Source organism: Bombus pyrosoma, linkage group LG2 (genome assembly GCF_014825855.1).
Source record: "Bombus pyrosoma isolate SC7728 linkage group LG2, ASM1482585v1, whole genome shotgun sequence".
In the NCBI taxonomy this organism is placed as follows: domain Eukaryota; kingdom Metazoa; phylum Arthropoda; class Insecta; order Hymenoptera; family Apidae; genus Bombus; species Bombus pyrosoma.
In genome coordinates, this window is record NC_057771.1 from 6,542,154 (window position 1) to 6,561,740 (window position 19,587).

Here is a 19,587-nt window from a genome sequence, read left to right on the forward strand (position 1 = left end):
TTAACAAATGGAGCCTTTGCCTAGCGTATCGAAAAACGTTCGTCTCGGTCGACGTTCTCGATGACGAAGCCCAGAAGGCTCGTCTTCTTTGGACGGTCGCCATACCGCGAAATGCTGCGTTTCGTCGATCCGCACACTGTGCAATTACTCATTATGTATATAAACAGCGAACGTGTTCTTTCATGGCATGACGACCGGTTAATTTGGTAGAGGTTTGCGGTCGACGCGTGTGGCAGAGGCCAAGCGATCGAACGGTCTTACTATTTCTACTTGGAATCGAGCCTTCGTTCATCCAATCTGCCAGCTTCTCGCCAGAGCTCTCGCGCCGCTTTAGTAACCGAATTGCCTTCACCGTGCACGGATTCTCGCGTATTCTTCGACACGGTGTTAAAACCGATGGGTTTCGAATTGACAGGTAAAGCAGAACCTCGAAGAAATTCGATGCAGCGATTGGCTGATCGCTGCGGGAACAACTAAAGAGTGGAAAGTGTATCGGAAACGTTGCAGCGAGTTTTCTCGGAGTCGGAGAAGCAAAGTCTGTCCGACCGAGTGGTTTCGTTCAGTTTGTGCTTCAAAGAAACGGACGGTGAAAGGAAAGAAAGAAAGGAAAGTAAAGGAAAGAAAAGCAAAGCAAAGGGCGGATAAAGAGAGAGGCGATTGAGTCCTTCGCGGCATGGTACACTACGGATGCGCGAAAACCGACAGCGGTGGAGTCGAGTGCTTCGTTGAGTTCAGTGAGACACCACGTTGCTCCATACTATCAGATCGTTCCATAAGTAATTTTCATGTTTACGTGTGTAAATTTGAAAAATTCCGCGTCTTTGTCGGTCCTTTCGTTACAATTTCGTTCGCAGCTTATAATGCGAAATCATTTCTATCTCCGTTTACAATGGCGCCGGTGACTTTACGAGTTGCGTCGATGCTTTCGGAACAAGAATGGCCAAATTCTTTGCAAAATTTAACGCGAATTCTTTGCTCAACGATTTCGGTCATCGTGAAATGCGGCGCTCACGATTTTCGTCTCGTACGGAACGACGCACCATTGCCGACTAAATATCTAGAGGGTCACGGAGCTTGGTAGAAAGCGCTCATAAAAATCTCCCATAAATGGTAAAACCCTATTTTTCACAACAGCACACCCAAGTGGAAAGATATATCCACAAGTTGGTTGCTTTGAAGACAGAGCCCGTATAAAAACAGGAAATGTGATTTATGTTTTTCACCTGTGCCCTTCGATTATGCTCTTTTATTTTTCTCAACGTCGCCTCTACAGAAAATGAGCTTCGTCACGATAAAACAGGTTTACCCTTTTTGTCCACCGATATTCATCGTTTCTTCCGTATCAGTATCATTTTTAATCTTTCCAACTGCTGATTATAAATTTTCATGGAACGAACGTTCGATCTTTCCTTGAAAAATTCAACATGCAAAGTGAAATAGGACGTTACTTATGGAATGACCCGATACTTTCTCATTGTCATTGTAAAGTCGTGGCGAAATAAGAGAAACGAAGGAAAGGGGACGAAAGTTGTAACAATGAAACAAATGTCGCATAGTTTCCGCTGTACTTTCTCTCTTTGCGACGACAGGAACGATAATGCGGCGTAGCCATGCATCTGGTAAATGCGATTCGTTGCAAAGTATCGGTACTCGAACCAAGCTATTATTCGTCAACCGAACAGAGAAACAAAAAGAAAGATACTCTTTGCTCGTAACGCCGCGATAGATTCACGGTATAAATAATTTCAAGCGAGTAACGCTCGCGTTGCGCATCGCACGATCTAAAATAGACGCCATTTCCAGCTCTGTACGCGTCTGATTTGATAAACATTAAATCATCGACAATCGTACTTTTAACGCCGGATGTTTTGTACTACACCGTCGTCAGCTTTCGTCCCTTTAACGAACTCCCAGCTTATTAATGCGTATTTTAATCCAGAAATAAACCGCCTGCCGAATCGTCCTCTTCTAAAATTCCGCTCGTGATTCCGTCGATTTTGTTGCCTTGGACCGTTTCCACACGGACGTGTACCCTATGACGAAGTATTGAAACAAATAGTAACATTCAAACTTATCGACGATGCGTGTATTTCCGTGTGAAACCGGCCTTAGGCTATCGATACACCGGAACAGTCGAACACAGAATGTTGCAATAACGACGATTCAAACGGACAAGGCGGATATTCTACGTGAAAAGTTAATTCATTCAGCGTAATCGTAGCCTTTAGTGTCAACGCGAACGAGACTCGAACGGGTTAAATGATAAACTCAGCGATATTCGATGCCAAGATTCTCGTGATTTCGCGACAATGGAACGATGAGACGGGGCGAAATCGCGTCCGGTGGATTTTGAAGAGCTTTCAAGAAAAGCGGAGAAACGCAGAGTGGTGCGATGAAATTAATGAGAAAGCCCGTGGATGGGCGGGGGACGAATTACTTTTCTGGCAGCCGTTCCATTTCACGCGCAATTTACCGAGGACGATCCGTGCGCGCGAGAGAGGCCTTTGCATGATTGCTTTTGCACGCGGTATCACCGAAAAGGGACACGCGCTCTCGCCGAACGGAAGGAAATCGTCGACCGTATAACCAGTGACAAATCACCCCCATCGAACATCCATTAATTACTCGACCGAAACTCCAAACGTTTTCCATCCCTTTCGGAAAGAGATTGCGCTTGCGATACGTTCCACGTTCTATCTCGATTCGATGAACGTTGAGATGAGCGTCGTGACTTCCGTTGCGTCCTAGCGTAACGTTATAGCGTGTTTAAAACTAAGCGAACGAATGCTCGTATTTCACTTTGGCAACATTTTCTAACGACGAAAGTGTAGACGAACGTTCCTCTCGCTGTTTTCTAATAAATTCTCGTACCTTACAGGTTCGATGATTAAACGAATGAAATTTCGAAAGTAAAGTTTTCAAATTACAAGTTATCCGATTATATTATTTGACATAAAATTCTACGGTTTAAAGAAAAATGCGTATAACTTGCAACTTGTAGATTCCCTGATGTTATTAGTCGATAAATTATTTTGCGAAATGATTCTGTAAACGCTTGATAATCGCACGTTTATTTACATATCTTTTATATATAGTTAGTCGAACCAATCAAGCGCAACCATAACGCTCGCGAAATTGGACGCTCGTTGTGCAACGTTCGTAGGTAGCTTCGACCCTCTTATGACCGGGCTGTAATTCCTCCTGTAACCCTGCCAACGGCCGTCATTTTCTTTTTCTCTGGTTTATTTGTTGGGAAAATAGAGGACTCCTCGGTGGCACGCGTGGAAATGATGGACGACAACAAGGTCGGCGCAATGACGAGATTCGTCGAAGTGGTCGCGACCATAGGGTCGTTTTTACTGGTGCTCGTTACGTTTCCTTTCTCGCTGTGCTTCACGTTCAAGGTCGTGCAGGAGTACGAAAGAGCCGTTGTATTCAGAATGGGAAGGTTGAAGAGCGGCGCTTACGGCCCAGGTAAATAGGCAACGCAATTTCACTTTTCTTCATTCCGAAACAAGCAGTTTGAATAATAAGCTCACGATCGTGCTTTGAACGCGAGGAAACCTTCGACATGATTGAAATTCCGAACAGAGGGAAGCGGAAAATGGTTTAAATAATAGGGGAGTGCTGTATGAAATTTTATATTTAATTCACGTTCGTTTGCTTTAGCTTTTTCCTCCGTTGACTGCTATATTTTAACTATGGCCAAAAAGAAAAATTGAAGAGCAATCTATGAACACCGTGGGTTCGTGATACAATTTTTTCGATACTAATTTTAGCCAGGCCACCGCTTACTTTTCAATATGGAAGCCGAAAATGATTGACAATGATTTTCGGAATACAACGTAAATAAATACTTGGACATATCCCATCGTGTAACTTGTCTAGCGAGTCGTGAAACGCTATGGTACATTTTCGACAATGATCGAAAATAAGAACGGAATATTTGTGAAAAAGTAAATTCGATAATTCACTGGCGCATAAATATTTTGGAATAAATCTTTATTTATTGGCAGTTACCTCGATATGGCAATAAATGCTTACCGAATATGACTACCGAATTTTTCAATTAAAAATACACATTTTTGCCCCGGTGTATGATTTTCTACAGATTTTCCGAATATATCAAATTAAGTACAACTTCCTCTTGTTCTCGATTATTGAATAAAAATTAATTCATTTGGCGCTCGATACTCGTTTATATATCGGAACGAGGCACGATATTTATTTATCTGTGTATTTAACAAGCATCGTGTAAACGTCATAAGTGCAACGTGTAAATCAATATTTGCTACATAAATTTAAGTACCTGTAATTACTTGTTCAAGTGGAAAATTTCACGAAAATACATCCACCCTCCCGCAAGTCGAACGCTACAACAATTGCGTTCGATTTGATGGAAAACGACAGGGCAGATATTTGTTAACCAAGCGATGCGATCGTTCAACAGGGACGTTTTTCGTGATGCCATGCGTGGACAACTGTGTGCGCGTCGACCTGAGGACGGTGTCGTTCGATGTTCCACCGCAGGAAGTTCTCACCAAAGATTCCGTCACGGTGAGTGTCGACGCGGTCATCTACTACCGCATAAAGGAGCCACTGAATGCCGTAATCAAGATAGCCAATTACAGGTACGTGAAATTCGATCCCATCGATTCGCTGGTTTGAGCGAATCAAGGCAGCAAATATCGAAAGCATAGAATTACCCTTTAATTAAGCAAATGAAATACACGATAGCACTGATCTCGTACAAATGTATCGCTAATTATAAAAAGTCAAACTAATCTCATCTTGCATCTCTGTAAATTTTCAACATTTGATTAAGTTAAAATACAGTAGGATTCCATTACAATGTGAATTTGAAACCAGTAAAATTCTATTTCTCTGAACTCGATCAATTCAATACGCGAAAAATCCTCCTATTGTACATCGTTGGACACAGTTACGTTTAGCTGCGGTTCTAGAGACGCTGGTATAACAAAATATATAGCATAACGTGGAAAGCGCGTCATTTTGCCTACGTTTGTTACGATTAAAGGTGTTTCTCTACTTGCTTCGCGATGTAAAATTAACATCGAGCGTTTTTCGAAATTTTATGAGAACGTCACGCGTTAGTTTGGCTAATTTATAAATAGCTGAGATCAAACTGACGTGCATACACGTCGATCTCATCGATTATTCTACTTGAATAACCAGTTGTATACGACAGTGATAAAACTATAGGATCAACCAAGTATCTGATCTTGTTTAATATCAGAATGAACACGACGAGGTTCTTCCCTGTGACGTCGTAAAGCACATAAAATTTTTAATTGCGGTAATACCGTAACCGTGTTTTCCCCTTCTAACCTGGCAAAATGGACGCGGCACGCAGAAAGCGTGCTAATGCGTCGCGAGGGAGACGGAAGTGGAACCGTCCGAGGAAATGTACGCTATCGTAAAAGAGATTTCATCCGCGTAATGCAAATGGCTGGCGAAAGGACCAGCGACAGCTCGTTGAAAGACTCGTAACATTTAGTTTTCTGTTCCCCTCGCGCCACCTTCTCTTTTTCTATTTCTTCTCGTCCGCGTATCACCAAATACAAACAACGAAATGAAAACGTAGGAACGCGACCGCGTTATAGTACGATCCAACGAGGGAAAAAATGACGAGGAGTTGAGGTGGGAAAGAGAAAGAAAAAGAGAAGAAATGAAAATTACCAGTCACGATTTTCTCTTGGTTTGAACGAAGCATGAAAAAAAATAATACACTGGACGTGGCGCGACATCATCGCGCAATTTCCTCGGTGGCGCCGTCACACCGAATTGAAAGTTCGTTTGTCGACCATTTGCACATGAATTTTACCGAAATTCCACGCGAAAATTGCTTATTAATTTATTCTTCGACGTGACGATCGATCTCCCCCATTCTCGCGTTATTAACTTTTTCGAGGAACGAAACGTTAATCGAAAACAACGTTTGATGGAAGAAAAACAGAATCAAAAAATTAGAGAAATACAACGATTCAGAAAAATCTTGGAGACAATTTCTACAAATATAATATACGCGTTATATGAAACATCTTGGAACTTCATTAACGTTGCAATTTATGCCGACTCGTATATTTGCGAATTATTATTAGAGAAATGGGACCTGGATAGAAAATTGTTTTGCCTATTAAATATTGTAGAAATTAACAATTTATATGTACATATTTCATATTGTTTCATAATAAAAACGCCACGAACTTCTCGAATAACCAAGTATCTTCTAACTCCTGTATACATTTTCAAATTCATTGCACCATTTTATCAATATAATCGTGATATTTTATCAATATAGTCAAGGACGTATCGTGTCTTATTACATAATGCAGCGCGGTATAATGTAGCGTATTATCATAATAGAATAACGACGTCGTTAAAAATCGCGTTTTCTTACAACGCTGACGAAATTTCAAAATATTTTGTGCCACGGGCATGATGTATTCATAAAAAATTTCTCTGAGAGCTCAAATACTCGGATGAGCTACTATGAAAAGAAATAACGGTGAGTCTCTCTCTCTCTCTCTCGTCATATTTGCGGTTTGAATTAAGACGAAATAGAACATAGGTGACGAAATTTCTGAGACGCGGCGAATTAATTAGAACTTCTTGAACGACTGGGTTAATTAACGCGGACACTATTTTCTGAAATTTTAATTAGCATCAGGGGAGCCGTACAGTTCCGAGAGAACGGAGCAGAACCATCCGGAGAGGGAATCACCGATGTTGGAGAAAAATGCGAGAGACAGCTCCTCGAGGAATTACGAGAGCGTGACAAAATTACTTGGATAATTTGCGCCATGCAGAGAAAGAGCCTGATTAATTGCGTAAAAGTTGCGCCGGCACGATCGACCTGGAAATCTCGGCAATTGAGTCCGCTGTCGACTCGCGTAGTGTTCCTGTCTAGTGTTCGATAATTCGAGGCAAGAGTTTCCGTTGTTTCGATGATGCAACGCTTTTCTAACAAACTCCATCGACCAGTCGTTTTTTATTCCTTTTTTTAAAAAAGAAAAACATCGATCCGTACTGTTAGTTTAATTACTAATAAGGAATCGATGTCAGACGGAAGCTAAAAATTGGTAGAAAGATAGGATTTAATGCTCCGCTGAGTGAGAACGGGCCGGCCAATGTCCTGTTCTCGTACGCACGTTTTTAAACCACACACGTGACAGCCTCCGCGAAGCGGCCGACGTTTAATTAACTAGAGCACGCCAGACCGATGTTCAATTATGGAAAAGACGTCGGCGTAATTGTACGAGTATTCATGCTGGCGCGACACGAAATTTGACAAAATTCTCCGCAGTACTAATTACGACGTTAACATACTGATTTTTTCTATGTTCGTTCCTGTAAGATGAAATTACTTCCGCTTTAGTCAATGTCCCTATTACTTTTCAGAAGTAAATTCTCCACATTGATATTTATATTTCGCGTATACGACGCATAAATAAATAGAATCGATATATACCTTTATTCACTTCACCAAGCTTTAGTCATTATTGGAGAAATCAACGCGAAGATCGTTGTTCAAATTGTTATGGCTATTACTTGATGGTTCTGGCGTTAATAAAAACAAATTCGTGATGTTACAGTCACTCTACTCGATTACTGGCGGCCAGTACACTGAGGACGGTACTCGGTACGAGGAACTTAGCGGAGATCCTCTCGGAACGTGAAACCATTTCCCACACCATGCAGACGTCTCTGGATGAAGCCACGGATCCTTGGGGTGTCAAGGTCGAACGCGTGGAAATGTGAGTACGCTCGATACAATGGTCGATCGAAACCTGACGCGGCGAATTTCTTCCTGCCGGTTGAAAGCTTCGTTCTTTAAAGCATCTCGACAACCCTTAAAAGCTGAAACATCCGCTTTAAACGCAGCAAACAACGAGCCCACGATTCGTAACGAGTAAAGCAGGCGTCAACTCTGGTTGTTCGCCGAGGTAAAATCGAAAAGTTGGTTAAAAGGAAAGCCGAGACGAGTTTTCAAAGAGATACTGTGTCGTTCGTCACCGAATTAACGTCCGATTGATCGATCATCGTGCACGGAATCCGTGTTTACGTTCGAGGAAAGTGTTCTCTGCTGCTTTTCACGGACCGCCGATAGTCGACTGGAAATCAGCTTGGTTAAATACAATAAAAAATCAGTCGCCGTGAAGAAGAATGGTTCGCGACGTCGTATCGATCATGGTGAAACGAATGAATGCTTGATGTATAAGCCAACGATAAATACCATCTCACGCGGAAGAGAGTTCAATCGATGCGGTTACTCTCTCTACGATGCGAATATATCTCGTTCCATTGAACATGCTGGAAAGAACATACGATGAAAAATGTGTGTGATCGAGATGTATCGACAAGCTCGATGAAATCATTCGACTTCTACGGTGGACGCGATGTCGAGGGAATTTTCCATTTCGTGTCAATTTACAGCGAGAATGCGAGTTCTACTTTATTGTAATAGCTATCTGAGAAAACGAAAATGATATCTATGTTTGTTTAAAAGTGTTCTTATTTCGGTTAGATTGAATTTTCGGAATACAGTGCAATAGAAACGCAGTGCATGTTGGAAGGTAGGAACGGGTGGGGTATAATTTCAGTTATGCTTGCGCGCGGTCGCGTTTCTTTGATACAACGAGCTTAAGAACGTCGAGACGTTGAAGAATACGTCCCACGGGAAACGAGAACCACTCTGGTAGACCGTGATAACTCGATGGCACTCGAGGCTGTGCATGCACGTAGTTAAATACTCGTATGTCCCGGAATCGTCACAAAGCTGAAACCGTGCTATCTTTTAAGAAGCTAGCTCAAGAACTATCCTGAGATACCAGTCGCGACGTGAAAAGCTGCTGCGTTAAAATACCTAGACTGCAGAGGAACGAATATATCAGACACGAGATATCTTATTTTCCTTTCATTTATTTTAATTTAGTTGAACCGATATCTCGATCTTTTGAAATTACAATTTACGTTGCCATCTTCCGATCCGACCGCAACGTTTCCTCTCGTTTCCATTTCCGATCGATAATTTTGATATCGCTTATGAGAGGTCTAAATCATTTCAATAGCGTCAGATAACTATTAATATACAAGTATAGGGTCTAAGAATTCTCTCGGAACTTCAATAGCTTTTCTCAAATCCTATAACAAAATCAAATTGTTATTTTCGAGCCTTTTCGAGCCTATGAAAAAGCAAAGTGTCAAAGGGAAGTTGATCTACGCGATACACGATGAACGTAACATGCTCAGAAGGGTGCGAGCGCTACGTGAACGCACATAAACGCCAGTATTCGAGGGTGGCTGCGATCCCTCGACGAGCTGTACGAAAAAGAAGAGCCCTAGTCTCGACGTTTACAACGTCGCGCGCCCCAATAGGAAGAAGACACTGATGCCGTCTATTTCTAAAGATGAAAAAGGTTCGAGTACCTTCCTAAAGAGGCCCTTTGCGAGGACGTGAAAGACCTGCGAGGACGTGAAAGACCTGCGAGGATCACTGTACGAGTGGCATTCATATCTGCTACTTCCTGTCGGGAGAATGATATTTCTTACGATGTTAAGGTGGAAGATCAAATTCGAATACTCTAGATTTTGACGCAGCTCATTTTATGACCACGCTATATCCTTTCCATCTAATACACGTCCTAATAGATTTCCGTCGCATGAAATTTGCCGAAATGCAAACAGATGCATACAGATCCTTACGGATAGTTGGAGACTTTTAATGATTAAGTGGAAGAAAGCAACGTCGGAAGTCTATTTATACCGCTGTCAACTGTACCGGATGGTAAAGTGCATTTTGGCAACGTATGCGTTGCATAAAATATGGTCGCGCTCGTATATTTGGATTAATGTTCGCAACGTATCTTGTTGTTTTAAAAATGACCATCGTCTAGCGAATGGAGAAACGTAAAAGGCAGACGGAGTGCATTTTTATTTCGGTCGAGTGTAACTAGCCAAAGAAAGCCGTGCTTTTTACCTCGACCTAAAGCCGCACTTAAATGTATAAGCCGCCACGTATAGCGTGCGAGCGTATACGAGGCGTAACTCCGCTTGTCGGCGGACAAACAGTTACGATAATCGCGGAATTTTTGAACCGTCTGCGACACCTGCCACCTCGCCACGTCCTCACGAAAATACGAGGTACAAAGTTGAAATTATTCCAACCAACGAACTCCGATTAACTTCCTGCATTAGGGAATGTTAACTTTCAGAGTATGGAACGTGGTGTCCGACGACCGGGTTCGACGAGACTAGGCGATTTAAATAAAAATTATAATATACAGGATATTTGGCTACAGGTGTCCAGGAAATCTAAGGAGTGATTCTTGAAGCCAAAATAACACGGGGAGATTGCAATTTCGACTTTGTTTTTTAGTTATCGATAATTAAAAATCAGTCAAAATATCCCCGTACGCGAGCAAATCTCCTTACACGAACGAAAGCAGGTCAGCCTAAGCAGCAGGACGTACAGTGATCCTCAAATCGAACGACACATGGGCGACAAGTCACTTTGTACAAGTCGTAGAGATTAATCAACAGGTTAATTTTTGGAAAACGATGCCAATTACCAGGTCTCACCACGAGGAGGTGACTACGCACGAGAATAGCCCATGAGTTATTTAACATTATGCATCGGTCTCGACATTCAACCTATTGGCAAGAATGTCGAGTTCTGACTCTATTTGATCATGGGCCTACGTAAAGAGATAGTTATTTCGTAGTCTAACCGCGAAACATCCATCTCCTACGCAGCAGTTACACGAGTCTTTATAAACGTAAAACAAAGCTTGCACAACGCAATATCTATCTCCCACACAACGCAACATCTACCTCACACACAACGATTATATCGATTAGTACAAATATCGTACAATAATTCGCAATCCTATCGCCAACATTCCGTATCAAAGATACATTTGCCCAACTTTGTACGAAGGAAAGAAAATGAAACTACAATCGAAAAGGATACAATCAAAACAATCACACGATGAAAGAAAGACCGCGGCGCGCTCGGAACGAACGAAATCGCGATCTCTCGAAAGAACTAACAAACCTACGAGACGTACCCCCGTGCACCAGATAACCCTAAGGTTCAGCGGAAAGCCCAAGCATTGACCTTCGCTCGATTCCTGTTACGTCGTTTGCAACTTATCACTGTCGATGGCACCGACCGATGATACCAGTGATCCAGCAAATGGGCCTGCAATTTGACACACTCCAACTGAACAAGCGACGGCCCGGGGAGGGACCGCTGAACAGGATTACAAAGGCAAGGCCCCAACTGAACAGTGGGGTCCACCCCCGCGAGCTTGCCACTTGAACAGGATTACGGAGGACGTTAAATGCAGGTCCCTGCCCAAGTACCGAAGTACCAATCGGACAGAATTGCAGATCTGCGACTCAAGTATCACCAGCGCGATGACAACTCCCGCGATTCGCGGCAAACCACGAGCAGTTGTCGAGTAGTCACCAAGACAGAGGTGTCCTTGGGGCGACTTACGAATCCAAAGAGTTGTCCAGTGCACGTGGACCCACACGCATCCGGAATACGCGCGAGCGAGTACGCCACGCGGCAGTTTGAAAGAACTGAGAGATCGTGAATCGATAAATCGCCGGAACAATTTTTCCAGTGTGGTAAGCGAGGGGACCAAAAAAGACGAGATTTATATCTTTCCTTCCAAGATGGATAAGTATCTTTGTACAGAATGAGCTCACAATGCACTTAACATAGATATCTATCTTACGATTAATTAAGGCTAAAACGCACGCATCCCACGGTGTCCCACGGTGTCCCGCGATGTCCAACGTTGTCCATCGTTGTCCATCGTTGTCCAACGTTGTCCATCGTTGTCCATCGTTGTCCATCGTTGTCCATCGTTGTCCATCGTTGTCCAACGTTGTCCTACGTTGTCCATCGTTGTCCATCGTTGTCCATCGTTGTCCATCGTTGTCCCACGGTGTCCCACGGCGTCCCACGTTGCAGTCCAGTCTAGATCGTCCAAAATTCTTTTGGCGGCTTTTGGAGATCCACACTGGACCAATGGCGTCCCACGTTGCAGTCCAGTATAGATCGTCCAAAATTCTCTTCGTGCCCTTTCGTAATCCAAACTGGACTGTATCAGCGTGGTTTTTAGCTTGGTATCGTATTATTGTACAATGTTTCTACTGATCGATGTAGTAGTCGTTTTCCAAAAATTAATCAACTGATTAATCTGCAAAAACGATTACATCGATCAGTACAAACGTTGTACAATAATTCGCAACCGTACTGGCACCAGTCGGTATCAAAAATACATTTGTCTAACTTGGAACGAAAAAAGGAAAATGAAACTATTGATACTGCATATACAGTTTAGAATCTTGTAAAAGAGACATACGACTCGTTGTAGTAAACTTATGAAGATATCGAAAAGTTATATACTCCAACGTGACCGCAATATGCTTTTCTTAAAAATGGGAAGACAGGAAGAAGAAGCTTGAACAATCAGACAATGAAAGAAAAATCATAGCGACCTGCAACATAGTGAACCGAAAGATATGCGCTTAAATCATTTTTTTGCAGAATTTTTGCTACAAACGTGACGATGATCGCGAATGAACTTTTGTTTCATGCAAATGAAATTCGAATATTTATAAAATTCTACATTACTGTTAAAAGATTGAAAATATCACGGTCGAAAAATTCTAAAAGTTATGGTTCTAAGAACGAACAATCACCGATATTAATTCCAATAGCAATGAATTACATTTTAAAAAATATTTCAAGCATTCGTATCAACATTAAGATATTTCATTATAATACTTTGTTATACATGAAATCGCTTACGATTTCATATATGTAAATATATATGTATTACACATTCGTAATAAAGTTCTGTATTTTAGCAGTTATGGTAACGTTAACGCTGACAAAGGAATATGTTTTATAGCAGTATTTTCAGTAATAAACGTAGCAATAAGGAGCGCATTAATAAGGGGCGCTGAAAAAGAAACAAAGCAGTAGCCAGAAGGGCTACTAAAATTCAATCGTCTTCCACTCAATATAAACCCGATCAACACGATGAGAGTGGAACTGAATATTCTTGTTTCGCAACACTAATTTACTACTAATATTTATGAAGCAGAAAATTCTTAAAATCAAACGCGTCGAGTGCTTCGTTACATCTGCAATATCAATTAATCTACCATTAAAAAAAAAAGGCAAATCTGAAAATTCCCGATATTTGATACGCAACGCTAATAACTGTAAATCTACGCACTCGTATTTGAATAATACGCAACACTAATAGCGAGAGATCGCAGTGCAACCATTTAGAAGGTTGCTGATGAGTGATCACATTTGTACAGCTTTTGTAGCTGTATCGTGTGATCCAGGGACAGTGTCCGACAAATGCAGTCGGAGGGTTTGGACATTTTATAAACGCAACTCTACATGACAAAACGCGATCATTTATTATCGCAACGCTAACAGGAATGAGTAGAATTCGCGATGGAACAATATCGCAACGCTAACTCTTATAGTGAATACAATGAAAATTACTATTTAGTATATGAAAAAGTTACTTCAAATATTCTGGTATTGCTATTTGCAATACTATAAAATTAATTGAAAACTAACATTTTTATAATCAAATTTTAAACAATAAAAAACAGGATAACTTCTGATACGTATAGATCTATAAGAAATTCTAAAAATTCGTAATAAAAATTGCAAAAGACAACGCGATAGCGTAAATCGCAACTCTAAAGCAAACGCGATTATCATTTTATCGCAACTCTAATTCAAACCGTAGTCATTTTTTCGCTACACTAATGAAAAGCCGCGATGTTATTTCGCAACTCTAATTCAACCCGTAATTAATCTCGCGCGACACTAATAAGAAAAATCGCGATTTGCCCAACGGGACGATGGACCGATGTATATATCGGCCAAAAAACCAAAAACTACTACTGCTACTACTACTACTACTACTACAAATATAAAGCGAGCATAGTGACAAAGTAGTAACAAGAATGACTTCCCATGCTCTGGATGATCCAGAGGATAGGGAGTCATTAGTAGTTGCCTTCTTGAATGGCAGTTCGCCGGGCCTCTTCGGCATATAGCCTCTTCTTTTTTCGGGCGCAATGCCCGCTGAAACTTAAATCTAAGCTCGAGACTTCTAAAGCGCAAACAAAAAAAAAACTTATAAAGGTAAAATAAAAATATAAACCGCGGAAGCTGATTGAGGTACACATGGACTGACCAACGATCACAGCAGTGATCGTTGCCCACTCGCATGTGCGTGCTCGAGCAATGTACGTTCGTTTCGAACCCACTCGCGACCGCGACCGCGAAATTCGAAAAATCGGTAGGCAAAACCAGAGACGAGAGCATGCTCTACTCGTGCCGGTTTCACCGTCGATTTTTCAAATAAATTTCCAGAAACAGGTTGGTCACACGAAAACGCGCCTACCCGACCAGAGACTGCGCCAACCTGCCCGGCCCTACCTACTTATAATTAACAGACATACCAGAAAGTATACTACCTATCCTACCTAGCGCTATATTTAAAAATGGCAAAACAGGCACACCAACACACTCGCTCCACGATTCTCACACAAACGCTCGGGCGCAAAGGTCCTACACTAGAGAGGACGTCCCGGGACGCCTCCGACACCCGAGCTTAACACACCATGCACACTCTAAGGTACGTACCTTTTTCCTGAAATCGACTGACGAAGGCTAGTGACCATTGCGTAAAACGTGATAAAACACGTCTGAGGAAATGATATCGTTAAAATAAATGTAAGTAAACTTGGAATTATAATTGAAATTTACGGCAATATTAGAAGCGTGGTTACACTTAATCGCGTGGATGATATTATCACAAATTGTGATTGTATCGAGACGTGAATTGAATCGATATATATCTCGACATTTTTAATATTTGAAGTTTTAACGAATGAGAAAAAGCGACGCAATTCCACGGCCTAACAACACACACACATAATGTGGAAAATACGTCGTGCACGATACACTAACGCATCGTCAGTCGCTGAGAAATTATTACATTACTTAATTCTAGATCATCGTGCCCAATGTCTTTCTCCCATTCAAGTAGCACCTGAGCACGTGAATGAGGTCCTGACAATGGACACGGAAAGGGTTAAATCTGAAAATCCTGAACTAAAAAGATGATTAGTTTGTGTAATTTTTATTGAACGGACTAACTTTCTTTGATTTTACATTTTACTACTTCGTTTCTGATTAACTCTACTTTATTAATTTAATAGTAACAAAGTAACTCTACTGTATTAATTTAATAAATCAGAACAAAATTTGAATATTGTAATCAAGGTAGCGTTAATTGAAGAAGACTGAAACTCAATCAAATCGAATAATTGACTCTAAATATATTACTAAGAAAGAAATAATCTCAGGCGATCTCTTTATCAAAGCACATACTCGAAAGTGCAGAAGCAGTGTTCAAAATTATTGCTTTGATTCAAAAATCTGCCTGTCGCGAAGTGTCTTCTTGCACGTAAAATTTCACACATTCTTTTACGGGAAAAAATGAATTTTGATTCATATTTTAAATTCTAAGCGAAATGAATTAAACGAACGTGACTTAAATATTGTCACGATCAATTCATTGCTTAAGATCAAGTATACTTATGTCAAACAGGTATATTCGTGTACATATTTGCCATTTGCAAATATTCATAAGGAATATTAACATGCATATTTATAAATAACACGAATATATTCTCAAGTGTATATGTTTAACCTAATTATTAAAAAACCAATTATTATAATCGCGGTGTGCAAGAAGACCTACCCTAAACTAATAAATTTGCAAAAAGAATGTTACTACTCACGGGTATAAGAAATACCCGCGGTCACTATGCTCGTAAAAAAATTCTACGTAATACAACCGGTCACCCGTGCCGATTCGGACCTTTCATCCTACGACATGATTGAGTGACCGGAGGAACAGAAATGCATGCGACTCACCGTTCGATGCGGAGAAAGAGAGGGTGCTGCACTATCCCAGCGAATATCATCAGGGAGACTAACATCAGGCAGGAATCGTTTGAAAGGCCAATGGTAGAAATGGAGGTTGCGAAAAATCTGTTATAGAACAAAACACGATGAGTGATTGCTGATTATTTAAAAAGTTGAAGATAATGAAAAATGGAGGTTTATTAACTTTAGTAACTTTGGTATTAATAAAGATTGAAATTCTAATAAACTTTGATAAGTATAAAAACTGAAACTCTGATAGAAAAGTTTAAAATCTAGAAATTAAGAATCTAATGATTTCTGAAATATGTTAGTCATTTTTTTTCATAATTCGGTATTAAGGCTTTAACACTTATTTTATTTTAATGAAAGAATAACCTCAGAAAATGCTAACCTTCCAAATTTTCAATCAAATTGTATTTCTTAATTGATAGTGATCAAAGAAAAATATACGAAATAGACAAAATTGAAGTACGATATGGAAAAATACTTACATTCTTGGCTTTTGAGCCATTGTTAGAGCATCCCTGATGAAGATGAAGAAATTGAAGCAGTGATATGTCTATAACAAAACATAAGATACCATTAATATCGCTAATACATGATAACAAACATGGAACTTTAGCAATAATAAAGACTAAATTCTAATAAGTATCTAAAATGGAACTCCAATATAAAAGTTTAGAAATAAAACATTCAGTGATTTTTGATACGTATCAGACAGTTTTATTGTACTTTAATGTTAAGACTTTAAGACTTTATTTCGATTAAAAAGGACATTTACAACTTTCTAAATTATCAATCATTTTTATTTTACAATTAACAATATTTCAAACAAAATATAATAAACAGAACAAATTGAAATACAATATATAAAACTACTTACATTCTTGAGCTCCTGGAGAGGCTTTATCCTCTTGAGGGAGACACTGACTCTAATACCGAAAACGAATATTCAAAGAAATAAATATGCAAAAAAAAAAAAGAATAAAAGACTACGTTATCGCGACCGCTTAAATTATGATCGGCGAACAAGGACTCTAATATCGCGTACAAATTTAATTGATAAAATTTTATTACTTTCGCGTGTAATTATTCGATCGAATTTAATCAAAAATATCGTGATTTTAAAATATTGAAAAGAAGCTATTGCGTAGCAAACACTGACTCTACAACCGCATTGCGCGCGGTCACAAATATTTCCTGAAAATAAAGCTGTTAAGGGCGGGGATGGGGGGTGGAAAAGAAGCGAAACGTCGTTTCGACAATTTTCTTCTTTTTCCTATCGAACGTTTATTTAGAAAATACTGCTATTTCTTAACACTTAAAAATTATTATTAAGAAATTGGAACAAGTATAAAAAATATTAGGTGAAAATCGTGAGATATTTCTGGATAGCGAACAAATGATTACGAATACCGTGAATGCAATGCAATCGTTTGAAAAAATTATACTGTTTGCAATTAGAATACGAAATATACATTCCACTAATACACTATAGTCGCGTGTTATAAATATTGGAAAATATTTGCAAGAATTCAAAAGATCGCCACTAAATACACTTAAAAGAATACTGTACAAACGCCCGCGAAACCTTGCTTCCAGGTATTTGAATCTAACTGTTACTAAGCTGCAAGTTTATGATGTTAACTGTAGCAAATTCACATAATGTAGCAAATGAAATTGAATCCGATAAGTGAATTGTCGTGATATAAATCAATTTGAAACAATAAGATAATTCGTTAAAAATTCGTTTGAAATAAGAGAATGATTTCATACATCGGACAATAGAACAATAAAATATATAATCGTTTTTACGTTCATTATAGTATTCCAAATAATTAAGAAATTATTTATTATGAAATCGTGGCGCGAACTCGCTCGTTCACGATCATTCAAAAGAATCAATGGACTCACGCGACGCGCTCCTACGCATAAACTAACTGCAAGATTCAATGGAAAAGAAGAATGGATTTTTATATCTCGTTCCAAGTCAAATAAGTATCATTGTACAGAATGGGCTCAGAATGGCTTCGACATAGTCAAGACATATCCCACGGTGTCCAACGGTGTCCAACGGTGTCCAACGGTGTCCAACGGTGTCCAACGGTGTCCAACGGTGTCCAACGGTGTCCAACGCTGTCCAACGGAGTCCAACGGTGTCCCGCGGTGTCCCACGGTGCAGCCCAGTTTGGATCATCCAAAATTCTCTTGGAGGTTTCTGGTGATTCAAACTGGACTGCAACGTGGGACGCCGTGGGGCACCGTTGGTCCAGTATAGATCATCCAAAATTCTCTTGGAGGTTTTTGGTGATCCAAACTGAACCAACGGTGTCCCACGGCGCCCCACGTTACAGTCCAGTCTAGATCATCCAAAATTCTTTTGGCGGCTTTTGTTGACCCAAACTGGACTGGTGCGTAGTTCTTAGCTTGGTATCGTTTTCCAAAAATTAATCAGTTGATTAATCTTTGGAAAACGATGCCAATTACCGGGTCTCACCACGAGGAGGTGACTACGCAAGAGACCCGCCCATGAGTTATTTAACATTATGCATCGGTCTCGACATTCAACCTATTGGCAAGAATGTCGAGTTCTGACTCTATTTGATCATGGGCCTACGTAAAGAGATAGTTATTTCGTAGTCTAACCGCGAAACATCCATCTCCTACGCAGCAGTTACACGAGTCTTTACAAACGTAAAACAAAGCTTGCACAACGCAATATCTATCTCCCACACAACGCAACATGTATCTCACACACAACGATTACATCGATCAGTACAAACATCGCACAATAGTTCGCAACCCTATCGGCAACATTCCGTATCAAAGACACATTTGTCTAACATGGAACGAAAGAAAAAAAATGAGGCTATTATGGAAAAGGAGCCCCAAAAATCAGACGATGAAGGAAACACCGCGGCGCGCTCGGAACGAACAAAATCGCGATCTCTCGAAAGAACTAACAAACCTACGAGACGTACCCCCGTGCACCAGATAACCCTAAGGTTCAGCGGAAAGCCCAAGCATTGACCTTCGCTCGATTCCTGTCACGTCGATTGCAACTTATCACGGTCGATGGCACCGACCGATGATACCAGTGATCCAGCAAATGGGCCTGCAATTTGACACACTCCAACTGAACAAGCGACAGCCCGGGGAGGGACCGCTGAACAGGATTACAAAGGCAAGGCCCCAACTGAACAGTGGGGTCCACCCCCGCGAGCTTGTCACTTGAACAGGATTACGGAGGACGTTAAATGCAGGTCCCTGCCCAAGTACCGAAGTACCAATCGGACAGGATTGCAGATCTGCGACTCAAGTATCACCAGCGCGATGGCAACTCCCGCGATTCGCAGCAAACCACGAGCAGTTGTCGAGTAGTCACCAAGACAGAGGTGTCCTTGGGGCGACTTACGAATCCAAAGAGTTGTCCAGTGCACGTGGACCCACACGCATCCGGAATACGCGCGAGCGAGTACGCCACGCGGCAGTTTGAAAGAACTGAGCGATCGTGAATCGATAAATCGCCGGAACAATTTTTCCAGTGTGGTAAG

At 40.7% G+C, this 19,587-nt stretch overlaps 1 protein-coding gene across 1 annotated transcript in view; it reads left to right on the top strand.

The window, feature by feature from the left end:
* The first annotated feature begins 364 nt into the window (after window positions 1-364).
* The window catches only part of LOC122573644 (band 7 protein AGAP004871-like), a 34,891-nt gene continuing 15,668 nt past the window's right edge, over window positions 365-19,587 (top strand). The window contains exons 1-4 of the mRNA XM_043740300.1: window positions 365-734; window positions 3,262-3,474; window positions 4,451-4,631; window positions 7,617-7,778. Of these exons, the coding sequence (XP_043596235.1) occupies window positions 674-734; window positions 3,262-3,474; window positions 4,451-4,631; window positions 7,617-7,778 (617 nt within the window). The 5' untranslated portion in view covers window positions 365-673. The remainder of the gene's footprint in view (window positions 735-3,261; window positions 3,475-4,450; window positions 4,632-7,616; window positions 7,779-19,587) is intronic.